At 40.1% G+C, this 27,718-nt stretch overlaps 2 protein-coding genes across 2 annotated transcripts in view; both read right to left on the bottom strand.

The window, feature by feature from the left end:
• Positions 1 to 2,486, bottom strand: LOC125240076 (larval cuticle protein LCP-17-like). The gene is made up of 4 exons (XM_048147922.1): positions 2,474 to 2,486; positions 1,440 to 1,660; positions 1,314 to 1,373; positions 1 to 144 (listed from the first exon to the last, which is right to left on the bottom strand). The coding sequence occupies exons 1-4, from the start codon at positions 2,484 to 2,486 to the stop codon at positions 1 to 3; spliced, it is 438 nt and encodes a 145-aa protein (XP_048003879.1).
• The window catches only part of LOC125239952 (zinc finger protein 436-like), a 65,060-nt gene continuing 37,448 nt past the window's right edge, over positions 107 to 27,718 (bottom strand). Inside the window, exons 8-10 of the mRNA XM_048147740.1 lie at positions 2,457 to 2,556; positions 1,563 to 1,660; positions 107 to 144 (exon numbers count right to left, since the gene is read on the bottom strand). Coding sequence (XP_048003697.1) covers positions 2,486 to 2,556 — 71 coding nt within the window. The 3' untranslated portion in view covers positions 107 to 144; positions 1,563 to 1,660; positions 2,457 to 2,485. The remainder of the gene's footprint in view (positions 145 to 1,562; positions 1,661 to 2,456; positions 2,557 to 27,718) is intronic.

Here is a 27,718-nt window from a genome sequence, read left to right as displayed (position 1 = left end):
TCAATAGTCATTCTCAGAAGGCGGTAAACTCTTCAAGTAGTCGAGTGCGCGCTGTATCGCTGGTGGAATGGGGGGTGGAGTGGGGAGGTGGTCGCCCGTCGCTTGGAAACCGTTCTCGTCTGCTCTGTAGATCACGTTTATCACCTGGAAAGGGCATGAGATACATTATTAATCTTTTAAGCGTCACTCAAACCAAAGAGATTGTACATCTATCAGGTGTCCCTAAAACCAACGCCAAAACGAAAATGATCTTATTAGCTAGCATATTAAGCGAATTTGACCTTAATGATAATGTCATGGTTTTTGAGTAGAGTGGCATGGCAGTAAAGGGTTAAGTGAAGTCCTCACGAAAGATAAGATTGAAACGCCCAAGTAGATTTAAGTCTCCGCCACACATACAGCGTTTTGATAGCGTATTATGTTAGCGGAGCGGAATGCGCGCGCGTTCCGTTCGTAATCCTCGCGCATTCCGCTCGCAATCTGCGCTCGTTAGTTCCCGCCGGCGTCTGCTGGGCGCAACGCCAGCGTTCGTCCGTCGCACCGCTATTTTCGCGCTCCGATAACGCTCCGCCTAGTCCGCCTACGCTCCAAAACGCGCATGTGTGGCCGAACTTGTTACTTTAGTTGATAGTCCAAAGTGTTTTATTTGTAAGTGTGCAATTTCCGAAAAGTTTGTTCATTTGGATCACGTCTCCGATTTGGATAAAAATTGGTAGGCTGATAGAGTCCGTGATGCTTAACAAATTCCACTAAGTTTCCCAAAATGTCCTTTGTAGTTTGTATGAAACCTTCCTTTTTTGTTACCAGATTTCTATACATGTTTGGTAAAAAAAAGGGAAGTTTCATACAATCAACTTAGGACATTTTAGGAAACCTAGTGAATCTACCAATTTTTATCCAAATCGGAGACGTGATTCAAATGTACAAACTTATCGGGAATTGCTGAACTCAATCCTATACGGATATGGTAGAAAGGGGCAGCAATACTCGTCATGCCCACCGCTCCATCGGTTTTATGGAACGAGTTCAAGGGCCGGCAACTACCTAGTGCGATCAATCGCGCGATTAGGGAAGTGTGCATGTGGCCGAGGTAAAAACATGTACCTAAGTAAGACTGTAAGTATATGTAGTATAGTCCTCCTCGCCGGCAGTTCTGGCATTGAAGCATAGAACGCTCTGATGTGGCTTGTGAAACCAAATTTGATTTTGGAAATGCCATCACAGGGTGCGCAGTAGCTGGCCGACTGGGGAAGGTATACGAGGGTTTCGGTCGCATTTCGCGGAGAATTGGGAAGATTGTAAATAATTTGTACCTGTCCATCAGGAGCTGTGTACTGGTATTGCCCCTCCACCACTAACGCCGGTTCCTGCCCCTGTAGCAAGCCGCCTCGTGGTAGACAAGGAAGGCATCAGGGATTGCTAAGGAGAGAGAGAGATACCTGTCCATCAGGCGCTGTGTACTGGTATTGCCCCTCCTCCACAAACGCCAGTTGCCCCTGTAGCGAGCCGCCTCGTGGTAGACAAGGAAGGCATGACGGATTGCTAAGGAGAGAGAGAGATACCTGTCCATCAGGAGCTGTGTACTGGTATTGCCCCTCCACCACTAACGCCGGTTCCTGCCCCTGTAGCGAGCCTCGTTCCTCATGGTAGATGCCGCCTTCTGTAAGAGTAAGTGTTTGCCTTAGTGCGTTTTCAAATTATGCGACCCGATATCGGATTTCGGAAGGATTTCAAAGGCAAAAATCAAAGATGGCGGCTTAAATGTGTGGGATATCAGTCCTACATCCGATATCGGATCAGATAAATGGAAACATACTTTTTCCTATATGTAAATAAAATAATAAATATCATAAAAAATCTTACACGGTTCACTATTATCATGCAGAAACTTATTTCGCATATAAGTATTTGATTTGCATAATAGTTCTTGGCAGAAGTCACGTTTGGCAGAAACACCTTACACAGAATATGCTTTGGCATAAATCATTTCGCAGATTTTTGTAATACCGAATCGTACGTTGGCATAATGTTGATGGGCATAATAGTCTTCCGGTCGAATATAGTACTTTCGTAGATAATATTTAGGCGCCATAAAATTGCAATTTGCTTTTTGATAGCGAGTCAGATGTGTCGGGGATGCAAGATACCTAACACTCCTCCTCGCTTCACTTGTCGTCGTACCTAACGGGGGCTCTGGAACAGTATTTCCTTTTCGATAGCATACAATTATTGTAGTAGGTACTTACATAAAATTATGCTAAATTAAAGTCGACACAAAGTAATGTTCTGTGAAACAATATTCTGCCAAATGTGTTGTATGCGTGGTAGTAATACTAACCAAGTTTTCTGCAAAATTACCATTTGACAGAAAGTGTTTCTGCGAAACATGTTATGCGAAGTGTGTTTCTGACCAAACTTATTCTGCCAGATGAGGGTAACCCGTCTAATGGACTTACCTGTCTGATAAGCGAACTTGTACGAGCCATCATCGTTCGGTCCTTCGAAGTCGTTCCGCACGATCTCCTCCTGGCACTGACATAAACCCAGCAGGAGCACCTGTAACGAAATAGATACATTAAGATACAAGTGCGAAAAAAAAGAAGTTCAAAACGAGTGGCGATAAATTAAAACACGGCCGAAGGGAGTGTTTTAAATCGACACGTGTTACGAATTTCCTTTTCGCACCGTGTATCGTACGATGTTTTTCAGTACAGTACAGTACAAGTTTCGACCTGACATATAATGAACCACTTCTCGCACTAGTGCGTAAATAAAGCACCATTTGTACTGGAAATTAATGTTAATACCTACAACAAAAAATAGTAGAACAAAGTGTCACCTAAAAAACCGGCCAAGAGCGTGTCGGGCCACGCTCAGTGTAGGGTTCCGTAGTTTTCCGTATTTTTCTCAAAAACTACTGAACCTATCAAGTTCAAAACAATTTTCCTAGAAAGTCTTTATAAAGTTCTACTTTTGTGATTTTTTTCATATTTTTTAAACATATGGTTCAAAAGTTAGAGGGGGGGGACGCACTTTTTTTTCCTTTAGGAGCGATTATTTCCGAAAATATACATATTATCAAAAAACGATCTTAGCAAACCCTTATTCATTTTTAAATACCTATCCAACAATGTATCACACGTTAGGGTTGGAATGAAAAAAAAAATCAGCCCCCTCTTTACATGTAGGGGGGGTACCCTAATAAAACATTTTTTTCCATTTTTTGTTTTTGCACTTTGTCGGCGTGATTCATATACATATTGGTACCAAATTTCAGCTTTCTAGTGTTAACGGTTACTGAGATTATCCGCGGACGGACGGACGGACGGACGGACGGACGGACGGACGGACGGACGGACGGACGGACGGACGGACGGACGGACAGACATGGCGAAACTATAAGGGTTCCTAGTTGACTACGGAACCCTAAAAAAAGGAATCGGTGCTGTGAACATACATAAAAAACAAATAAAAACATATGAACCCTAATACATACATAACCTCAATAAGAAATCTGTTAAAAATGGCGGCAAATTTGAAAACCGGCCAAGTGCGAGTCGGACTCGCGCACCGAGGGTTCCGTACAAACCTAAGGTTTTCGGAATTTTTCCTTTATGTGTGCTATAAAACGTTGCTTCATGCCAAATTTCAAGATTCTAGGTCGACTTGCGAGTTTCAAAATATGCAGCTTAAATTGCTGTTTCTTTTGATTGCGTTGACATAGAAGTTTGATTTTGTTACAGCTTAAAGGTATTATAGACCTGAGTATTTGGTATGAATTTCAATTTAATACCTCTACGCGTTTATGAGGAAATGGGTAGTAAGGTTAAAATTATTAAAAAAAAAAAAATTATGTGATGTAACTAAAAATTTATGGTTTTCGTAATTTTTCCTTTATCTATGCTATAAGACGTTGCTTCGTACCAAATTTCAAGATTCTGAGTTCACGGGAAGCACCCTGTAGGTTTTGATTCCCTTGCAAGTGTCGAAAATTTGCGGCATAAACGGCTGTATCTTTTGATTGCGTTGGCTTAGAAGTTTGATTTTTTCACAGCTTCAAGGGACAGTAGACCTGAGTAATTGATATAAATTTCAGCTTCATACCTTCACGCGTTCCTGAGAAAAAGGGTCTTGACAGACGGACGGACGGACGGACAGACGGACAACAAAGTGATCCTATAAGGGTTCCGTTTTTTCCTTTTGAGGTACGGAACCCTAAAAATGTAAATAAAATGAATGTCGCGCCTTTTTTGGTGACAAGATTTGCTTGACCGTCTATAATGTCTACTTATATAGTTACTAGCTTTTGCCCGCGGCTTTGCTTGCATTAGAAAGAGACAAAAAGTAGCCTATGTCACTCTCCATCCCTTCAACTATCTCCACTGAAAAAATCACGTCAATTCGTCGCTCCGTTTTGACGTGAAAGCCGGACAAACAAACACACTTTCCCATTTATAATATTAGTGTGGATAATTATAATATATTATGCTTAATTAGACAGACTAGCTCGTACATTGACCCTTAATTTTTTTTTAATTATACGAGTAAATGGGCTTTACTCTTAGCCACAGACTAGCCAAAGGCAAAGACGTGGCCAGGCCCCGTAGCCGAATGGCATTTCTCCGACGCCAAACGAAAGCGATACGCCGCTGGCTCTGTCGCGCCAATACGCAAGCGCGATAGAGATAGATATCTACTAGCGCTTCGTTTCGTGAGCGTTTCGTGAGCGATTGTGCCATTCGGCTAGCCACCCAGCACGGGAAGCACGGTCGTGCGATAGACGATAAAATATCAGGCCGTCCCTATCGCACTTACAAATAGTGCGATAGGGACGGCCTGCTATTTTATCGTCTATCGCGCGACCATGCTTCCCGTGCTGGCCTACGATCACACATCAGACACTTGCGATCAAATATATGAAAGAGGCGCGTTCCTAGCACACAGCACAGTCTAAGCTCGTGTAGGTAAACGCGTACTATGCTTGTATGAGTGAAATATGACAGGTCGACTGTTCGAGTTTTTGACAGGCGGTAACTGTGAGGTAACCGAGAGGGGGTGGACGGCGCTTTCAGCGGAGAGCGGAAGTGGCCATACTGTACGATAGTACTCTTTATTATACTGTGCTACGATGGAGTGAGCTCGCCCAGAAGATGCCTGTTCACTCTTGATTTGAAGGTTGCCGAAAATGTAATATTCAAAATTGGCTATTCATTAATATTCCATAAGCCAGCGCACCTACTATTACATATTCATCGGTTGCGTATCCGTTCATCTAATCCGTTAACTTGATACATCTAAACAAGTTAATTAATTTTTCACCACACCAACGGGTAAAGACTTACTTTGCTATTCGAAAACAGATAGCAAAATTGCATTTTATCCACAAGAGTGCAAAGTAATTTCATACAAATTTTAACTTGATGCCTTAAGCTAGCTGATAGAATTTACCTATAAATGATGATTTTGAATCATGAATATTGAATAAATCGATGGATTTTATTTAGTTTGATGTTTTATAGTCAGTATTTTGTTCGTGTTGGTGTGGTGAAAAATTTTGTGTTTCACTCGGTGGCAAAGTTTGTTTAACCTTCGTGCCTTGAAACCCTCGCAACGCTCAAGATACCACTTTTTGAACCACTCGATACGCTCGCGGTTCAATATTGGAATCTTTCGCTTACTCGGGTATCAATATTGGCACGTGCGGTTAAACAACTACTTTGCCCCCTTGTAAAACAAATAACTACTTATTGTCTTCGATTGAATATAACTGATTCAGGGTTTGATTCCCAGATTGACTTGACTATCATTTGTAATACTTATATTATAGTATTTTATGCAATTAATAGGCGTTTAACCCTTAAATGCATGGTGATGTATATATGCATCATATCTTTGATGGCCCGTAGCTCGATATGTAGCTATCCAAAATCACATTTATTGCTTAATTATTATTCATTACTTATTATTATTTAATAAACAATTAAATCAATTAAATAATATAATGATTTACTATTTATTATTTAAGTATTAAGATGAAATGGCGGAAAAGTGTGAAAAAACAGGACGATGGCGATTTTTAGTACTTATGTGATTTAGACTGATTTTTTCGGAGTTAGTAATTAGTTTATGTTTAAACATTTTATCATAAAGGTTTCACAAATAGTTAACCTTTTTAATAGTAGTCATTTTTTTAAATAAAACTTACCAATTACGATATATGTATATAAATAAGATTTGGCCTATTTAACTTCTAGTTCTAACGCTGATTTAGTATAAAAATCGATCTTAATTTTTTTTATTATTATTTTTCTCAGAGTCAGAAAACCATTGTCTATCACATATATTAATATCTGTTTAAAAGAAAAATTCATGCATTTAAGGGTTAAAGAAGGTAAAAAAAGACGAGTGGACAAGTATTTTTTGACTCAGTTAAACACCGTTGCATATATAATACTACGAGTGATCTATATAATGACACTCTTGTTCTCAGCGTTCGAAAGCTTTACCTATTAAGAGTGGTGTTGTACGTACATAAAAAAGTAATAAGCTCAGCTGACTATAATGCATTACTTCCCATATAACCATAATCGGTCGCCGTTCCTACGCAAATCCTCCTATTTTGTGTACACACAGGTCTTCGGGTCTCAATGCTTAGTCGCAGTACGGTCGACGTTTAGTCGCGGCGACCCAAATGGGGACGATTGGTAACAGGCACAAATGGTCACAGAAGTGACAGAAGTGTGCACTACGCGTGCACACATTGTTACCGTTTGGCGACTACTTTCCCAAAATCATTCGTTCATTTCATTCTTTTCAAATGGCGACTGTCAGAGACGTCAAAGTAAAAAAGAAATAAAATCATTTGACATTAAAATGTAATGGCGTAAGAATTTGTTAAAGATAAATATTGTTTGCATTTGTAATATAATGTGGGCTAATTACCATGGCCAATTAAATTGCTCGAGTGATTTCATAAAATAAGTCTAAATTTATCAACGCGCCATCAATTTACCTCAGTTTAACCAGTAATAATATTATTGACTACTCGGTGTTTGCGTGTTATGTATATTGATTGGTGAAGTTTTAGTGCTCTGGTGCATATACTATACTGAAATAATAAAAATAATGCCTAGAAAACCAATAAAGTTGTTAAAATATGGATTAAGACGGTAATATTCCATGTAAAAAACAGTCGCCAAACGGTCACCAAACGGTCAACAAACGGTCGCAAAATGGTCGCAGCGTACACGCGTGACCGAAAGCAGAATGGCTTCTTGTATTCATTTTTTCAGGTATCCTCAAACTTTATAAACAATTAAATATGCCGTCGTACTCAGTTGCCCTCACTAAAGAAGATTAAAAAAAAATTGTAACGTGCGTACCGAGCTGCTGGGTTGTAAAGGATCGGGGATCATATTATTATGGTCTTCTATAGAGCAACTAGTATTGTGCGGCATTTCACAATTGACACTTGTTGAAGTAGTCTTCATTAATATTACTATCAACATTCATTTCAGCGATCTGTACTTCTTTTGTCAAGATTTTTGTATAGATAAGTGTCTACAAATTTGTAATGTTAAAGAGACATAAATAAAACGTAGTAGAGTAAATAATGTGTTTTTTTTGTAACCCAAACAAAATACTTGTAGATACGAGTGCGGAAAAGAGGAAAATCGATACGAGTAGCAATAAATTAATACACGAACGAAGGGAGTGTTTAAAATCGACACGAGTTGTGAATGTCCTTTTCGCACGTGTATCGTACGACGATTTTCAGTACCTAAATCTAAGCTAAGAGTTTCGACCAGACAAGAAATGAATCATTGCTTGATTTGCTCGCACTACTGCGTTAAAAAAAGCAGCATCTGTACTGAAAAAAACTATCATTGCGCAACAGAAATTTTATTAATATCACAGTAAATACTCTATTTCATTTGATTCCTACTTTTATTGTGTAAAGCAACACTACACTTCATTTTTATCAATAAGAATTAAAAATTATATATTTAATACATTAAGTAACTATAAAGTGCTTATCTATTTGTATTATCATTCTGCACTTTTCTTAACTTTCCCACATTTCTATAAAATGTCGAAGAGTGCTTAAATGGTCGTCGTCGTTTATTATTATTTAATTCGCTCATATTTAAATGATTCAAAGCAACCAGTCCACAACTTCACAAGACAGTTTGAGAAACCTTCGTATTTCAGATTGTCATTTGCGGATACAGTGGTTTAGGAGCAGTTCGGTAATCAGACCTACACATGTGTGTACAAATTCTGTCAATGTCACTGTCAGAAACCGTTCTGACAGTGACAATGACAGCCACAAATTCGTCCACATGTTGTTACCGTAACGAGTGCACACGACGACTACATTTTGTTATTGTATCAATACGGTCGCATTGTTTGCACGCCGTTACCACGCGTTATGTCACATTTGACAGTTAGTTACTGATTTGAAGATTTTGCGACTGAAATGGTTGTATGGGTTCAAAATCGTATATTTCAAATTCCCGTCACAACTGCAAAAACCACATTTGCTCGTCATTTCTCGCCCTTCTTATATCCCCGAATTTATAACCGACTGGTTAAGATTTACGACTTTAAAAAACACTCTGTTCACGAGGCAAAAAGGCTTTTATCAAAGAAATTAATGCATGTATCATATAAAGACACAGAAAATCTTATCAAGATACTATATTAAAAAAAAAAAATTTTTATAAAAAAGTAAACTCACAATAAACACAGAGAAACACACACACACACACACACACACTCACCCACACACATACACACACACAGACACACACACAACATAAACTATATATATACAAGTATATGGGGAAAACAACCTGTTATGTTATTTAAAGTCAAATTTTATTCCAAAGAAGAAAAATATTACTTTCCTTATTATAAGTACTTACCTAATTATAAAATAATTGCGATCTCTTTTTATTTTGTTTCTAAATATTTTCGCCTTTTTGGTACCTCTGTAAACTGCACCGTTGAATCTGAATTACTTACAATTTCGTTTATTTATCTACGCAAAACACTTAATTGTTTCTGCTCTTTCGTATTTTTACCTGTAAGAATCTTGTTTTTATTTTGTTTTCAATTATAAACTCTGTTTATGTTTTATGTCCACCACAGGACAGGCTGTGCCTAGTGTGGGGACCAGAATAACATGTAACACTTTGTTATTTTAATAAACGTTTCTTTCTTTCTCTTTCTTTCTTTCTTTCTTTTCCACGACCATGCACTGTTCCTGTATGTATTTTGCTCCGCCAGCGCAGCTGCCCAAAGCTATCCCCCGCCAGCTTACCGCGCACGCGCGCAGTATCGTTTTAACAATGCGTTGCCATGGATACAGAGCCAAACAATGCGTTTTCAATTTTTTCGTTAGGTAGGTAATGCGCGCGTGCGCGTAAGCCGGCGGGCGCTGGCTTTGGGGAATAGACTTTTATGTATGCACGACCCACTAAATGACGAATAGTTCGGGAGTAGAAAAAAACGTTATTCACACAAATTTAAAAATAGGAAAGTACAGCGGTCTCGGCGCCGAATATATTTTTATCCCATTCGGCGTCGAGACCCTTGGCCCGTGGGGCCCTGGCGCTCTGTCTCTTCAAGGACCTGTCGAAGAGACTGAGAGACGCCACCGGAGACCGAAGAGCTGGCAGCTTCCTCGCTCAGCGCATTAGCTTGACAATCCAGCGAGGAAATGCTGCCAGCGTCTTCGGTACCATGCCACAGGGGCCATTTTTAGATTTATTTTAGTTTAATTTTAGTTTTATTTAGTTTAATTAATTTTTATTTTAAGTTTAATTTTAGTATAACTTTAGATTTATTTAGTTGAATATTATGAGTACTGAAATGTTAATAAATATTACTAATACTTAATTTAAAAGTCCCACATTATATTCGTAAGGATAAAAAAGTCAAATACAATTTGAAGACGACATATATTTTATTTTGATCATTTTCGCGCAGGTACTGTTTTGCTTTTTAAAAAAATTAATAAATTATTTAGATCATTGTGACCTAAATCACTCATCGAAAGTGAATTATCTTATTTGATTTATTAACTCATCTTAAATGAGTCGATAAGTCATAAAATTAATAAACAACCTTCGAGTATTAGTGGAAGTCAAATCGTCCCACACTGAACACTTCACAAAAGAACCGTTGAACTTATATTAGGAAATATCTGTCACGAGTGAAGAAACATGATTCATGATTTATTGGTATGATTGCAACATTTTGGTTAAAATGTTGATTTTCCACTAGAACTCTGTTAAGACACTTGAGATTCGAACATGCGACCTTTAGGAGGGGCGTGGCGATAGGTGAAAGATAATGGTCTCAATGAAAGTGGCATAAGAATTTTCTCATGATTTCCAGATATTTTACGAAAAAATTCAAAATGTTCCACAGTCTCTGTCGCGCTAATGTGAAAGAGCAAGAGACAAGAAGCGTTTCGTTATCAACTTGTAAACGAATGTCATCTTGGATGGCACCCAGTTGTGAAATACTGAAGGTCAAGTTTGAGCATTAAAATTATAATTTTATGACATCTTATGGTTCAGCTTATTAGTGTAGCCAAGAACGATATATACCGGGACTGTCAAAGCCGATACAAAGAAATGTATGGGCCTTTTAGGGATATTTCCCCAAATATTTTTGCGAGTTTTTAATTTATTATAAGAACAAATGCCAAATTTCTTTAGTATAATATCAATGATATCACGTCAATACACATTTTGAAAATATAAAATTGAGGCATCATCAGTCTAGTTATGATTAGTATTCAATAGATGGCGCTAAAAAAGTGTGGTACGATTCTTAGTATGGAATGAAGATTATCAATCCATACTAATATTATAAATGGGAAAGTGTGTGTGTCTGTTTGTTTGTCCGTCCTTCACGGCAAAACGGAGCGACGAATTGTCGTGATTTTTAAGTGGAGATAGTTGAAGGGATGGAGAGTGACATAGGCTACTTTTTGTCTCTTTCTAACGCGAGCGAAGCCGCGGGTAAAAGCTAGTCCTATATAAATCATCCTTGGTGTAGCTACTTATCTAAGATCGTTCTCAACATTATATCTACATATCGGAGTAACACAGACACACACACACACAATTTATTTTATATTATACATATGTATTCTAAACGAGGAGGATATAAGGAAGAGGGTCCAAAGCAGCACCTTTCTTCCCTGCTATTAGGAGGGATGAAAGTACGGAGAGCGCAGAGGTGAAGTGAAACGTTCCGAACCGAACCCAGTGCGGAAAACGTTCTCACAACGGAAAAGAGGGTGAAACGCCGGAGTGGGTTTAGTGGGTAGGGCCGTTTCTCCCCTTCTCGCCAGGAGAAGGGAAAGCAACGGCGAGTCCCACACAGCGTGCGCAACTGCATTCCCACTCCATAAAAAAAACCGGCCAAGAACGTGTCGGGCCACGCTCAGTGTAGGGTTCCGTAGTTTTCCGTATTTTTCTCAAAAACTACTGAACCTATCAAGTTCAAAACAATTTTCCTAGAAAGTCCTTATAAAGTTCTACTATTGTGATTTTTTTCATATTTTTTAAACATATGGTTCAAAAGTTAGAGGGGGGGGGACGCACTTTTTTTTCCTTTAGGAGCGATTATTTCCGAAAATATTAATATTATCAAAAAACGATTTTAGTAAACCCTTATTCATTTTTGAATACCTATCTAACAATATATCACACGTTGGGGTTGGAATGAAAAAAAATATCAGCCCCCACTTTACATGTAGGGGGGGTACCCTAATAAAACATTTTTTTCCATTTTTTATCTTTGCACTTTGTTGGCGTGATTGATATACATATTGGTACCAAATTTCAGCTTTCTAGTGCTAACGGTTACTGAGATTATCCGCGGACGGACGGACGGACGGACGGACGGACGGACGGACGGACGGACAGACAGACATGGCGAAACTATAAGGGTTCCTAGTTGACTACGGAACCGTAAAAAAGGAAGGATCAAATTAGTACTTTTTGTTCTAGACCAATTTTTTGTGAATTACGAGTACCTAATTCTTTTCTAGGTACTCAATATCATTCTCAATGTACTCCCTCGCCGTAAATAATAGTTATTTGTTTTACAAGGGGGCAAAGTAGTTGTTTAACCGCACGTGCCAATATTGATACCCGAGCAAGCGAAAGATTCCGATATTGAACCGCGAGCGTAGCGAGTGGTTCAAAAAGTGGAATCTTGAGCGTTGCGAGGGTATCAAGCAGGGACCGGCCCGCTATCCCTTATACGGGGTTTTGTATGGGTATTTCGTTAGGCTTAACTTACCCTACCCTTTTGACGCGATACCCTTTTATTTTGCTTTTAAAGCCCTAACGAAAGCGCTTACCTAAAATAGCCCAATACCCTTTCAAAACCCTTATCATCGGCTCAGCCTAACGCCATAAGGGTAAGCCTTATATTGGGTTTTATTTGCTTTCCCTTATAGAGCATATCGTGCGAGTTTAAATCATGTACCTCGCTCATAAAGCACACATTACTCCGAACGAAATAACATACGATCGTCACCTACGGCGGCACTGTGTGTGATATTTGCGCGTTTCTGTTTGATGGAAAGGGCTGTAGATAAAATAAGGTTCAATTTTCAATACCAAATAAATACCAACTAAATACTTATAGTTATGATAGGCTCCTGCTTGCTCAGGTGTAACACAGGCAAACGCTGCTTTTTTTTATCGGATGAGTACCCGAAGTCTAGGTGATGCTGAACCCTGGCTGCACCTAGGGGAACTCGGGTTTGGTGTAATACAGGCAAACGCTATTTTCGTCATCGGACTTGTCTTGATGAGTACTCGAGTGAGCAGTACCCGAAGTCCAGCTGATGCTGAACCCTGGCTGCACCTAGGGGAACTCGGGTTTAGTGTAACACAGGCAAACGCTGTTTTCGTCATCGGACTTATCTTGATGAGTACTCGAGTGAGCAGTACCCGAATTCCAGCTGATGCTGAACCCTGGCTGCACCTAGGGGAACTCGGGCTTAGTGTAACCCAGGCAAACGCTGTTTTCGTCATCGGACTTCTCTTGATGAGTACTCGAGTGAGCAGTACCCAAAGTCCAGCTGATGCTGAACCCTGGCTGCACCTAGGGGAACTCTGGTTTAGTGTAACACAGGCAAACGCTGTTTTCGTCATCGGACTTGTCTTGATGAGTATTCGAGTGAGCAGTACCCAAAGTCCAACTGATGCTGAACCCTGGCTGCACCTAGGGGAACTCGGGTTTAGTGTAACCCCGGCAAACGCTGTTTTCGTCATCGGACTTGTCTTGATGAGTACTCGAGTGAGCAGTACCCGAATTCCAGCTGATGCTGAACCCTGGCTGCACCTAGGGGAACTCGGGCTTAGTGTAACCCAGGCAAACGCTGTTTTTGTCATCGGACTTCTCTTGATGAGTACTCGAGTGAGCAGTACCCAAAGTCCAGCTGATGCTGAACCCTGGCTGCACCTAGGGGAACTCTGGTTTAGTGTAACACAGGCAAACGCTGTTTTCGTCATCGGACTTGTCTTGATGAGTACTCGAGTGAGCAGTACCCAAAGTCCAACTGATGCTGAACCCTGGCTGCACCTAGGGGAACTCGGGTTTAGTGTAACCCAGGCAAACGCTGTTTTCGTCATCGGACTTGTCTTGATGAGTACTCGAGTGAGCAGTACCCAAAGTCCAGCTAATGCTGAACCCTGGCTGCACCTAGGGGAACTCGGGTTTAGTGTAACACAGGCAAACGCTGTTTTCGTCATCGGACTTGTCTTGATGAGTACTCGAGTAAGCAGTACCCGAAGTCCAGTTGATGCTGAACCCTGGCTGCACCTAGGGGAACTCGGGTTTAGTGTAACACAGGCAAACGCTGTTTTCGTCATCGGACTTGTCTTGATGAGTACTCGAGTGAGCAGTACCCGAATTCCAGCTGATGCTGAACCCTGGCTGCATCTAGGGGAACTCGGGTTTAGTGTAACCCAGGCAAACGCTGTTTTCGTCATCGGACTTCTCTTGATGAGTACTCGAGTGAGCAGTACCCAAAGTCCAGCTGATGCTGAAACCTGGCTGCACTTAGGGGAACTCGGGTTTAGTGTAACACAGGCAAACGCTGTTTTCGTCATCGGACTTGTCTTGATGAGTACTCGAGTGAGCAGTACCCGAATTCCAGCTGATGCTGAACCCTGGCTGCATCTAGGGGAACTCGGGTTTAGTGTAACCCAGGCAAACGCTGTTTTCGTCATCGGACTTCTCTTGATGAGTACTCGAGTGAGCAGTACCCAAAGTCCAGCTGATGCTGAACCCTGGCTGCACTTAGGGGAACTCGGGTTTAGTGTAACACAGGCAAACGCTGTTTTCGTCATCGGACTTGTCTTGATGAGTACTCGAGTGAGCGTACCCGAAGTCCAGTTGATGCTCAACCCTGGCTGCACCTAGGGGAACTCGGGTTTATTGTAACACAGGCAAACGCTGTTTTCATTATCGGACTTGTCTTGATGAGTACTCGAGTGAGCAGTACCCAAAGTCCAGCTAATGCTGAACCCTGGCTGCACCTAGGGGAACTCGGGTTTAGTGTAACACAGGCAAACGCTGTTTTCGTCATCGGACTTGTCTAGATGAGTACTCGATTGAGCAGTACCCGAAGTTCAGCTGATGCTGAACCCTGGCTGCATCTAGGGGAACTCGGGTTTAGTGTAACCCAGGCAAACGCTGTTTCCGTCATCGGACTTGTCTTGACGAGGACTTGGGTGCACAGTAGCCAAGACAGCGCTGTAGCTGAGCCCTGGCGGTACCTAGGGCAACTCTGGTTTCAGTGTATTATAATATAGAAATATTTCTTGCAATGTCAAGTTAGGCATAAAAACATAATATTAACTAGACAAAAATCCTACCAGAAGTGAATATTAACATCAAGTAGTTAGAACAAATTTATTAATTTGCCATACATGTAACACTTTATTTATGTATAAAAAAATACGTATGTATATCCATTTGAATATCAAAATTAAGTACAGTCGATTTCACTAATATTAACACAGGGAATAAAGAGAATACTGGAGTTCCTTGCGCCCATAGACTGCGGTAACTACTTACTATCAGACGGGCTGTATGCTTGATTGCCACCAGAAAAGTATTTCTGTTTCAAACGATCTTTATAGAATTCACAACAATCAACAGAAATAGTTTGACAGATTCTATGGTACTACTCAACTCAACCAAGTACCAGTCATAAAGACAAGTCTAAGATATATTACACGAAAAATACTATGAACAAAAAAAATCGATTATTTATATTGCACCGAACCTGAGTTCCCCTAGGTACCACCAGGTCTCAGCTACAGCGCTGGCTTGGGTACTGCGCATCCAAGTCCTCATTAAGGCAGGACCTATAACGAAAACCGGGTTTGTCTATGTTGCACCAAACCTATGTTCGCCTAGGCACAGCAAGGGTTCAACATCAGCTTTACCAGTACTCATCAAGACAAGTCCGATTACGATAACCACAAAATTAAAATTTTTAAAAAACCCCCGACCGCGACATAGTGGACCGATTTTCATGAAACATGGCTAAGAACACTCCCGACTAACTCAGCTTTCAGACAAAAAAAACTAAATCTAAATCGGTTCATCCGTTCGGGAGCTACGATGCCACAGACAGACACACACACAGACAGACAAACAGATAGACAAACAGACAGACAGACAGACAGACAGACAGACAGACAGACGGACAGACAGACAGACAGACACGTCAAACTTATAACACCCCTTCGTTTTTGCGTCGGGGGTTAAAAACAGCGTTTGCCTATGTTGCACGAAACCAGAGTTCCCTTAGGAATAGCCAGGGTTCGGCATCAGCTCTACCTTGGTTACTGCTCACTCAAGTACTCATCAAGACAAGTCCGATGACGAAAACAGCGTTTGCGTATGTTGCACGAAACCCGAGTTCCCCTAGGAATAGTCAGGGTTCAGCATCAGCTCTACCTTGGTTACTGCTCACACAAGTACTCATCAAGACAAGTCCGATGACGAAAACAGCACTTGCCTATGTTACTCCAAACCCGCGTTCCCCTGGGAAAAGCCAGGGTTCAGCATTAGCTCTACCTTGGTTACTGCTCACACAAGTACTCATCAATACAAGTCCGATGACGAAAAGAGCGTTTGCCTATGTTGCACAAAACCTTAGTTCCCCTAGGAATAGCCAGGGTTCAGCATCAGCTCTACCTTTGTTACTGCTCACACCAGTACTCATCAATACAAGTCCGATGACGAAAACAGCGTTTGCCTATGTTGCACGAAACCCGAGTTCCCTTAGGAATAGCCAGGGTTCAGCATCAGCTCTACCTTGGTTACTGCTCACATAAGTACTCATCAAAACAAGTCCGATGACGAAAACAGCGCTTGCCTATGTTACTCCAAACCCGCGTTCCCCTGGGAAAAGCCAGGGTTCAGCATCAGCTCTACCTTGGTTACTGCTCACTCAAGTACTCATCAAGACAAGTCCGATGACGAAAACAGCGTTTGACTATGTTGCACGAAACCCGAGTTCCCTTAGGAATAGCCAGGGTTCAGCATCAGCTCTATATTGGTTACTGCTCACTCAAGTACTCATCAAGACAAGTCCGATGACGAAAACAGCGTTTGCGTATGTTGCACGAAACCCGAGTTCCCCTATGAATAGCCAGGGTTCAGCATCAGCTCTATCTTGGTTACTGCTCACACAAATACTCATCAAGACAAGTCCGATGACGAAAACAGCGCTTGCCTATGTTACTCCAAACCCGCGTTCCCCTGGGAAAAGCCAGGGTTCAGCATCAGCTCTACCTTGGTTACTGCTCACTCAAGTACTCATCAATACAAGTCCGATGACGAAAACAGCGTTTGCCTACGTTGCACAAAACCAGAGTTCCCCTAGGAATATCCAGGGTTCAGCATCAGCTCTACCTTGGTTACTGCTCACACAAGTACTCATCAATACAAGTCCGATGACGAAAACAGCGTTTGCCTATGTTGCACGAAACCCGAGTTCGCCTAGGAATAGCCAGGGTTCAGCATCAGCTCTACCTTGGTTACTGCTCACTCAAGTACTCATCAATACAAGTCCGGTGACGAAAACAGCGTTTGCCTATGTTGCACGAAACCCGAGTTCCCTTAGGAATAGCCAGGGTTCAGCATCAGCTCTACCTTGGTTACTGCTCACATAAGTACTCATCAAAACAAGTCCGATGACGAAAACAGCGCTTGCCTATGTTACTCCAAACCCGCGTTCCCCTGGGAAAAGCCAGGGTTCAGCATCAGCTCTACCTTGGTTACTGCTCACTCAAGTACTCATCAAGACAAGTCCGATGACGAAAACAGCGTTTGACTATGTTGCACGAAACCCGAGTCCCTTAGGAATAGCCAGGGTTCAGCATCAGCTCTATATTGGTTACTGCTCACTCAAGTACTCATCAAGACAAGTCCGATGACGAAAACAGCGTTTGCGTATGTTGCACGAAACCCGAGTTCCCCTATGAATAGCCAGGGTTCAGCATCAGCTCTATCTTGGTTACTGCTCACACAAATACTCATCAAGACAAGTCCGATGACGAAAACAGCGCTTGCCTATGTTACTCCAAACCCGCGTTCCCCTGGGAAAAGCCAGGGTTCAGCATCAGCTCTACCTTGGTTACTGCTCACTCAAGTACTCATCAATACAAGTCCGATGACGAAAACAGCGTTTGCCTATGTTGCACAAAACCCGAGTTCCCCTAGGAATAGCCAGGGTTCAGCATCAGCTCTACCTTGGTTACTGCTCACACAAGTACTCATCAATACAAGTCCGATGACGAAAACAGCGTTTGCCTATGTTGCACGAAACCCGAGTTCGCCTAGGAATAGCCAGGGTTCAGCATCAGCTCTACCTTGGTTACTGCTCACTCAAGTACTCATCAATACAAGTCCGATGACGAAAACAGCGTTTGCCTATGTTGCACGAAACCCGAGTTCCCTTAGGAATAGCCAGGGTTCAGCATCAGCTCTACCTTGGTTACTGCTCACATAAGTACTCATCAAAACAAGTCCGATGACGAAAACAGCGCTTGCCTATGTTACTCCAAACCCGCGTTCCCCTGGGAAAAGCCAGGGTTCAGCATCAGCTCTACCTTGGTTACTGCTCACTCAAGTACTCATCAAGACAAGTCCGATGACGAAAACAGCGTTTGACTATGTTGCACGAAACCCGAGTCCCTTAGGAATAGCCAGGGTTCAGCATCAGCTCTATATTGGTTACTGCTCACTCAAGTACTCATCAAGACAAGTCCGATGACGAAAACAGCGTTTGCGTATGTTGCACGAAACCCGAGTTCCCCTATGAATAGCCAGGGTTCAGCATCAGCTCTATCTTGGTTACTGCTCACACAAATACTCATCAAGACAAGTCCGATGACGAAAACAGCGCTTGCCTATGTTACTCCAAACCCGCGTTCCCCTGGGAAAAGCCAGGGTTCAGCATCAGCTCTACCTTGGTTACTGCTCACTCAAGTACTCATCAATACAAGTCCGATGACGAAAACAGCGTTTGCCTATGTTGCACAAAACCCGAGTTCCCCTAGGAATAGCCAGGGTTCAGCATCAGCTCTACCTTGGTTACTGCTCACACAAGTACTCATCAATACAAGTCCGATGACGAAAACAGCGTTTGCCTATGTTGCACGAAACCCGAGTTCGCCTAGGAATAGCCAGGGTTCAGCATCAGCTCTACCTTGGTTACTGCTCACTCAAGTACTCATCAATACAAGTCCGATGACGAAAACAGCGTTTGCCTATGTTGCACGAAACCCGAGTTCCCTTAGGAATAGCCAGGGTTCAGCATCAGCTCTACCTTGGTTACTGCTCACATAAGTACTCATCAAAACAAGTCCGATGACGAAAACAGCGTTGCCTATGTTACTCCAAACTAGGGTTGCCAACCGTACTATATAATATAGTACTGTACTATATTTTGGCCCAGCGTACTATATTCTATATAAAGCATATATAGTACGCAAAAGTACTATATTTTTGGGGTCCATGCCAGTGGCGAATTCACACTAGGGTTAAACCGCCAGGAGCGGCGTTTTGATAATGAAAAAAATTTCGCGCTCGCTCCGCTCGCGCTTTTGTTCATATTTAAATTATTTAACCTTCACTGTACATTTCATTACTTCATTCTGTCCTGCAAATATTGCAGTTACGTATAAAGCCACCATTGTTTGCGAACATTTGTATCTTTTCCATGATATATTAAATAAAATTTCTTAAGGGGATTCTCTACTCCGATGAGCTTCGATTTGAATCCATTGCTATTATGAATATTACGATAGTTTCTAAAGCATATCGTATTAACAGAATCGTCTTTAAACAAACTAGCATTCCAAAATTAGGTACCTACTTCACAGCTCATTCAGATTCTGTGATATTTAGCATCAAAGTTGAACTATTTTATGACCGAAACTGGTTCTTTGGTCAAAAGTTTTGCCTTAATTAGTTTAAAATTAAAATCGCCTTTGCATTTTTACAAATGTCTGGATTTCATTGAAGTAAAAATGTTTTTAAAACAATGTCAAATTTCATAAAAAATGTAAGTACTTATAATATGGGTATTTTTTTTTTAAATATGGGTCTTATAAAAAAAGTAGGTAGGTAACTATTGAAATTAAATAGTTATTTGTTATACAAGGGGGCAAAGTTGTATTTTAACGCTGAGTGTGGAATTGAAAAACGAGCAAGTGAAAGGATTCTATAGTTGAACCACGAGCGAAGCGAGTAGTGGTTCGAGAATAGAATCCTGAACTTGCGAGTTTTTTAACACACGAGAAGTAAAATACATTTGCACCCGAGTGTAACACAAAACTTTTCCCCTCACTATAGCGAGGAAACTACAACGCAAAAAATGCGTTTATCACTGCTTCCAGTAGTTCCACAGGTGGTAAATCATCTTTATTACTAGATTCACCTACTTTAATCAATTTTAAAACAGTTAATTGACTTTATTCAAGGTCAAATTACTTTACCCACTAGTGGATAAAATGCGTTTTTACCCGCTGGTATGACAAAACACGTGTTTCCGAGCTAGTGAGGGGAAAAAGATATTTAGCATGCAATTATTACACTGTAATAAAACAATAAGTTGGGAAATGAACATTCGGCGGAATAAAATTGCGCGAAACGTGAGTTGGGAGGTGATATTCGGCCATACAACTTTCGACGATACTTAAATAAGAGAACCAATGCAACACAAAACTTGTCAAAAATCGATGAAAACCGAATGGAGCCCCTTAGAGTGGACAGAAAGAACGATCTCTACGACTTGGTTATCGATTATGTGTACCGTGCTATATTTTATTTCGGTGTACTATATTTTTTAGATGGAATTTTCTAAAATACTATATTTCCCTAAAAAAAAGTTGGCAACCCTACTCCAAACCCGCGTTCCCCTGGGAAAAGCCAGGGTTCAGCATCAGCTCTACCTTGGTTACTGCTCACTCAAGTACTCATCAATACAAGTCCGATGACGAAAACAGCGTTTGCCTATGTTGCACGAAACCCGAGTTCCCTTAGGAATAGCCAGGGTTCAGCATCAGCTCTACCTTGGTTACTGCTCACATAAGTACTCATCAAAACAAGTCCGATGACGAAAACAGCGTTGCCTATGTTACTCCAAACCCGAGTTCCCCTGGGAAAAGCCAGGGTTCAGCATCAGCTCTATCTTGGCTACTGCTCACACAAGTACCTACTCATCAAGACAAGTCCGATGACGAAAACGGCTTGTTTTTATGTTGGCAATTAACGTTTTCAACGAGTAATGTTAATGGTTAATTGTATTGATTTTCGGCCAACACTGTATATTTACATGCATACATACTTATTTACATAATTATATTCATACATACATACCTACATACATTCATACATACCTACATACATTCATACGTACGAACATACATACTGATCTATGGGCGACGATGATCATTTACCATCATCAGGCGATCCATCAGTCCCTTGTATCCCAGTTCATTAAAAATAATTTCTAGCCGTGTTCTACTTTTATCCAACGAAAACATGTTTCGTTGCAAAATTAAAAATGGGGCGCATAGTGCGGAGTGGCAACAGCGCATTTTCCTTCCTGTTCTTACACTAGCTTAGATTCATAATCCTGTCTCTTTCACGCAAGGCTCGACTACGCTTTAACAAAAGGGAAAGCCTTATAAATAGCGCTTAAAATAAGGGTAACCCTTATTAAAGGCTTGCAAGCCGTATCGGATAGCGGTAAGCCAATGCACAGGGCTAGCTTTATTGTTTTGCTGAGTTTTTTGTAAGGGCTAGTCAAATGAATGGGCTTGCAGTTGGAAAGGGAGAGTCTCTCGTTTGGGTCGTCCTTACGTTAGGGATTCCCAATGAAAGGCTTGTAGCGCGGAAGGGGTTGTCCGGTCCCTGGTATCAAGGCACGAAGGTTAAACAAACTTTGCCACCGAGTGAAACACAAATTTTTTCACCACACTAACACGAACAAAATACTGACTATAAAACATCAAAATAAATCAAATCCATCAATTTATTCAATATTTATGGTTCAAAATCATCATTTCTAAGTAAAATCTAACGGCCAGATTAAGACATCGGGTTAAAATTTGTATGAAATTACTTTGCCCCCTTGTGGATAAAATGCAATTTTGCTATCTGTTTTCGAATAGCAAAGAGAGCCTTTACCAGTTGGTGTGGTGAAAATAATTTTTCCCCTCACTAGCTCGGAAACACGTGTTTTGTCCAACAATACCAGCGGGTAAAAACGCATTTTATCCACTAGTGGGTAAAGTAATTTGACCTTGAATAAAGTCAATGTAACTGCTTCAAAATTGATAAAAGTAGGTGAATCCAGTAACAAAGATGATTTACCACCTGTGGAACTAGTGGAAGCACTGATAAACGCATTTTTTGCGTTGTAGTTTCCTCGCTATAGTGAGGGGAAAAGTTTTGTGTTACACTCGGGTGCAAATGTATTTTACTTCTCGTGTGTTAAAAAACTCGCAAGTTCAGGATTCAATTCTCGAACCACTCGCTTCGCTCGTGGTTCAACTATAGAATCCTTTCACTTGCTCGTTTTTTAATTCCACACTCGGCGTTAAAATACAACTTTGCCCCCTTGTATAACAAATAACTATTGCTCTCTTGTGACACAATCGACCAGTAAGTATTAATAGTTATTTGTTATACAAGGGGGCAAAGTTGTATTTAACACACGAGAAGTAAAATACATTTGCACCAGAGTGTAACACAAAACTTTTCCCCTCACTATAGCGAGGAAACTACAACGCAAAAAAATGCGTTTGTCACTGCTTCCAGTAGTTCCACAGGTGGTAAATCATCTTTATTACTTGATTCACCTATTTTTATCGATTTTAAAGCAATTAATTTGACTTTAATCAAGGTCAAATTACTTTACCCACTAGTGGATAAAATGCGTTTTTACCCGCTGGTATTAAAGGACAAAACACGTGTTTCCGAGCTAGTGAGGGGAAAATAGAGTTTATTATGATAATCTTTAATAAATAAATAATAAACGAACAGACAGCCAATATTAGATTAGATTATGTTTATATTAAAAACCGGTAAAGCCAAAAGTCAGAGATGACATTTTTTCTTCCTCTTTCAAGAGCGTATATATCGGAATCAATAAGTACTATAAACTATTTATAATTTATATATAGTAGTGTGACTACTTGAAAAAAGAACAAATCAAAAATATTCAATAAAATAATTTGTTCCCTAGTTGTACTATAAACTACATTAGAGCCGTAAGTAATTTGAATAAGCAAATCTCTATCTAGACCCAGTTCAGAGCTGTACTGTGAAGGTACCTCTAAGTCCTCTAACTTCCAACTTAAAATAAATCGTAGCCAAATAGATAACTCTAGACCAGCCATTCTCAAAGTGTGCTCTCTGGAGGCTCCGTGTGAATTTTGGGTACCTGATATGCAACTACAACTCTCTTCCATAAAAACAAATATTCACAAATTGTTAAAAAATAAAAAAACAGTTTCATGTAATACCTCACATTAGAATCTAGTGATTAGATTTTACTATCATCATCATCATCATTCCCTTGCCCTTTTCCCATTATTTGGGGTCGGCGCAGCAAATCTTCTTCCTCCATTTCTCTCTATCAGCCGTCATTTCCATACTAATACCTTTCACTCTCATAGATTTTACTATCATGATTGCTTATTAAATTAAAATAAAGATTGCAATAAAAAAATATTTAATTTAAGGGTTCCGTCAGATGTTTTACTTTCTAAAAGGGTTCCATGGGAAAATAAGTTTGAGAACCGCTGCTCTAGACCCTTATAGTGCATTTTCCTATCCGAATATCAGATGTCGGAAGTCGGAAGGATTTCAAAGGCAAACATCAAAGATGGCGGCTTAAATGTATGGAATATCGGTCCGCTATCCGATATCGGATCGGATAATGTGAAAAATCGCACTTATAGTGTTGTGTTCCTGTGGGTGAGTAAGGTTGCAAGAGCTCAACAGAGGCGCTGCATGCTAAAGTAGGCAACGCGCATGTATCACCCCTGGAATTACAAACGTCCATAGCATACGATCAGTTGCTGGTGGGCCGTATGCTTGTTTACCAACAAGGTAGGTAATATAAAAACTTAGTCTTTAAAATTTACATTTAAGTAGATATTTTTATTGATAAATTTATGACGATTTTATTTTACAACACGTTTTAATTGGGCTACTGTTTAAAGATATAGTATATTACTACAGAGGCCGGGACAAAGGGGGTTGCCGGCCGAAGACATATAGACGGCCGAGCGAAGCGAGGCCGGATAGGTCTTAGGCGGGCAACCCCATTTCCCGCCGAGGTATGTATAGTGCTTTTCTCAAACATGGTATGAAATAAATAAAGTCTACTGAAAATAGTAACTTTGGATGGCTGTATCTCCTAAACGGTGCGTCGTAGCGCAAAAATAATCGAATTTTCATTCCCCTTTAATGCCCCGTATACGCCTATAAAAAAACAAAAAATTAAAAAAAAAACGAAAAAATTTTTTTTGTATGAAAACGCACCCAAAATCAAATATTGTCTAGGGCCCGTACCAGTTGTAGTCGGCACGTCTATAAAGCCCCTTATAGTTTTTTTTTTAATTGGCTAAATACCTGGATGTTATGTCACAATTATCTATGTTTGGAAATTAAAAAAGAGGACTTTGCCGGCCTTGGCCTGCAAGGTTTGTATGAAATTCCATTATCTATCAATCGTCCTAGCCGCACCTGCAACGTCATACTTCGCTGCCAATTATAAGGCACATAACATCAATATTTCATACCATGTTTGAGAAAAATTAGTTAGATACAAGGATGATTTATACAAAAGACTAGCTCTTGCCCGCGGCTTCGCACGCGTTAGAAACAGACAAAAAGTAGCCTAGTCACTCTCCATCTCTTCAACTATCTTCACTTAAAAAATCACGTCAATTCGTTTTTTTAAAGAACCCCGCACGGAATGTTCGGAAAAATCCGTTCGGTCGATTTTGCTGAAATTTTGTGAAAAGATAGCCTCTAATACTCTAATTAACTGTGCGAAGATGCAAACTTAATTAATGACTAGTTTTCAAAATATAACGATTTTAGGTTTAACGAAAAATGAAGTAAGTACTTATATATGACGCTAATGTGCACTTACTACCTTTTTCCCGAAGTCAATTTTATTACGTTATTAAAATGTTCTTGATATATGTATATAAATCGTTTCACAAGGCTTTTAAAATATTGTTGATAAAGTTACTTAATTTTTTAATTACTCGTGACATTCAGATACTGAATGATGATCCCCAACACCTGCGTTTAAATATTTTAGGTACGTCAAACGACTTCGCATACTTGTCTTGTTGTATATGCAATCATATATTGTCACTGGAATGTCGGGTTTATATATTTACGAAAAAAAAAACATGTATGTACCGTATAAGTACTTATGTTGCAGAGCACACTTAGATGAAAGAGGGATTTTGGCACAGGGTATTTTAGAGAATCTGAGATATGTCAACAGGCCATTTTCATTAAACGGAAATGAGTTACAAATGTTTGTTCTTATTACGGAAAACGACTACGCATACTAAGTAAGCAATATTCATCGTAGTCTTGTAGTGTAAGTAACTTTGTCAACAATATTTTAAAAGCCTTGTGAAACGATTTATATATATCAAGAACATTTTAATATCGTAATAAAATTGACTTCGGGAAAAAGGTAGTAAGTGCATATTAGCGTCATATATACTTACTTCATTTTTCGTTAAACCTAAAATCGTTATAAGTATTTTGAAAACTAGTCATAAATTAAGGTTGCATCTTCGCACAGTTAATTAGAGTATTAGAGGCTATCTTTTCACAAAATTTCAGCAAAATCGACCGAACGGATTTTTCCGAACATTCCGTGCGGGGTTCTTTATTTTTTATAGCTTTATTTTTTTTATACCGTCCTTGGTTAGACATATATAATTTTAATTAGGTATCCTTTATTATTATAAATTAAATTTTGATAATGATCGGTCTGGCTCAGTCGGCAGTGACGCTGCCTGTTAAGCCGCGGTCCTGGGTTCGAACCCGGTGAGGGCATTTATTTGTGTGATGAGCACAGATATTTGTTCCTGAGTCATGGATGTATTCTATGTATTTAAGTATGTATTTATCTATTTTAGTATGTATATCGTCGCTTAAAATGCACCCATAGTACAAGGTTTGCTTAGTTTGGGGCTAAGTTGATCTGTGTAAGGTGTCCCCAATAATTTATTTTATGGCCCAGTCATGTCAAAATAAACAACAAATAACATCTATACGAAATTTCCAATACTCGTTGACATTTCCATCTCACTTGCGCAAAATCGTAAAGGCAAAAAAGACAATTAATTAATCGTTTTTGAATAAAATTATGTTAATAGCAGGCTTCTTCGCACTTTGAAGGACAAATCATAATTATAAAATATCTAGATATTAAAACATTTGAAAGTCTAATATAGGTATATAATATATTTGCATCTTTTTTATGGACGTTGTAGTAGTGGTATTTTATTTTAGTAATAAGCATTAACATTGAGTTACCAGTGGCACTATTACCAATTACTATAAACACAACAATTGTCTATTTTACAATACGTAACGTGTTAAATGCATTGCATTTCTATTGTGCTAATTGTTATATTAGTAACGCCTACATGTTAGAAGTTTCTTCATTGTGGTTGAGCGACCTACAAAGCTTCTAGATTTCGATAAATTGGCTGTATTTATTTAAAAGTTCTAAACGCATTTTACAAGTAACCATATCAGTTATTGATTGTGTTATAGGTTGTATAATAATGATTTATATAGTAGGTATTATATCTTCTTTGTAAAATTTTGCAAGAAAATTAAGGTCAAGTATCTAGTTATGTACATATTTTACGCGGTTTTTTGACGATTTACTTACTTTTTTCCAACATAGCGAAATCATATTGTTTTAAATTGTGTTTACAATAGAACCAAATTAATAGTTTTTAATATACAGGTTGACCAAAATTAGTAGGTAAGTATTTTTTTTAACAATGACTTCGCGTTTGTGTTTAGGTACTTACTTGGTACACCTAAAGTACTCGTCTCGTACCTACCTAGGCTAGGAAATGCGATTTAAGCTAGGAACACACTACGCGGACGTCCGTCGTAAAACGACCGCGACCGCGACCGAACAGTGTGCACGGAACAAAACATCCAGCGAGCCAGATTTCGAACGGACGTCCATGCGCTCAAGGCCACGTCCACGTCCGTCGACCGATAGTTTGCACGGCTATGTGTATTTCCATTGTCCAGATTCCCGTCCGCGGTCGATTCACGACGGACGTCCGCGTAGTGTGTTCCTAGCTTTAAGCTAGGAACATACTACGCGGACGTCCGTCGTAAATCGACCGCGACCGCGACCGATCAGTGTGCACGGAACAAAACATCCAGCGAGCCAGATTTCGAACGGACGTCCATGCGCTCAAGGCCACGTCCACGTCCGTCGACCGATAGTTTGCACGGCTATGTGTATTTCCATTGTCCAGATTCCCGTCCGCGGTCGATTCACGACGGACGTCCGCGTAGTATGTTGCTAGCTTTAACATTACGTAACGCCTGTTACGTCACACATTATGTTGCGTTTGAAACATCGGTCCAAACATAGTGTTTCGTGATAAGTCCCAGTTTCAATTGAATACATATTATGATTAAGTACTTACTTACAACAAACTGTTATACAGTTTGGCGATTATTTGTAACTTTAAACTTTAAGGTTTTTCTTTTTTCAATAAAAAAAAAATGCGCTAGTAGCCTAGAGGTAAGTACGTACGACTTTCGTTCCGGAGGTCGCGGGTTCGAACCCCGGCTCACCAATGAGTTTTTCGGAATATATGTGCGAAATGTCATTTGATATTTGCCAATCGCTTTTCGGACCGGACCGGAAACTGGACTAATTCCAATAAGGTCTTGTTTACCTCTCGGATTGGAAGGTCAGATGGCAGTCGCTTTCTTAAAAACTAGTGCCTACGCCAAATATTGGGATTAGTTGTCAAAGCGGATCCCAGGCTCCCATGAGCCGTGGCAAATGCCGGGATAACTAAATGATTATGGTTACTACAGCCGGCCTTGCCGAAATGAC

This window comes from Leguminivora glycinivorella, chromosome 26 (assembly GCF_023078275.1).
Source record: "Leguminivora glycinivorella isolate SPB_JAAS2020 chromosome 26, LegGlyc_1.1, whole genome shotgun sequence".
Classification (NCBI taxonomy): domain Eukaryota; kingdom Metazoa; phylum Arthropoda; class Insecta; order Lepidoptera; family Tortricidae; genus Leguminivora; species Leguminivora glycinivorella.
The sequence above is the reverse complement of the archived record's forward strand: the minus strand, read 5'-3'. Positions and strand labels throughout refer to the sequence as shown.

Excerpts from the sequence above, each read along its gene's own strand:
- LOC125240076 (XM_048147922.1), bottom strand. Across the intron at positions 1,374-1,439 it reads ACACAGCGCCTGATGGACAG|GGGCAGGAACCGGCGTTAGT; the intron begins GTATCTCTCTCT and ends GGCTTGCTACAG. Across the intron at positions 145-1,313 it reads ACACAGCTCCTGATGGACAG|GTGATAAACGTGATCTACAG; the intron begins GTACAAATTATT and ends TGCCCTTTCCAG.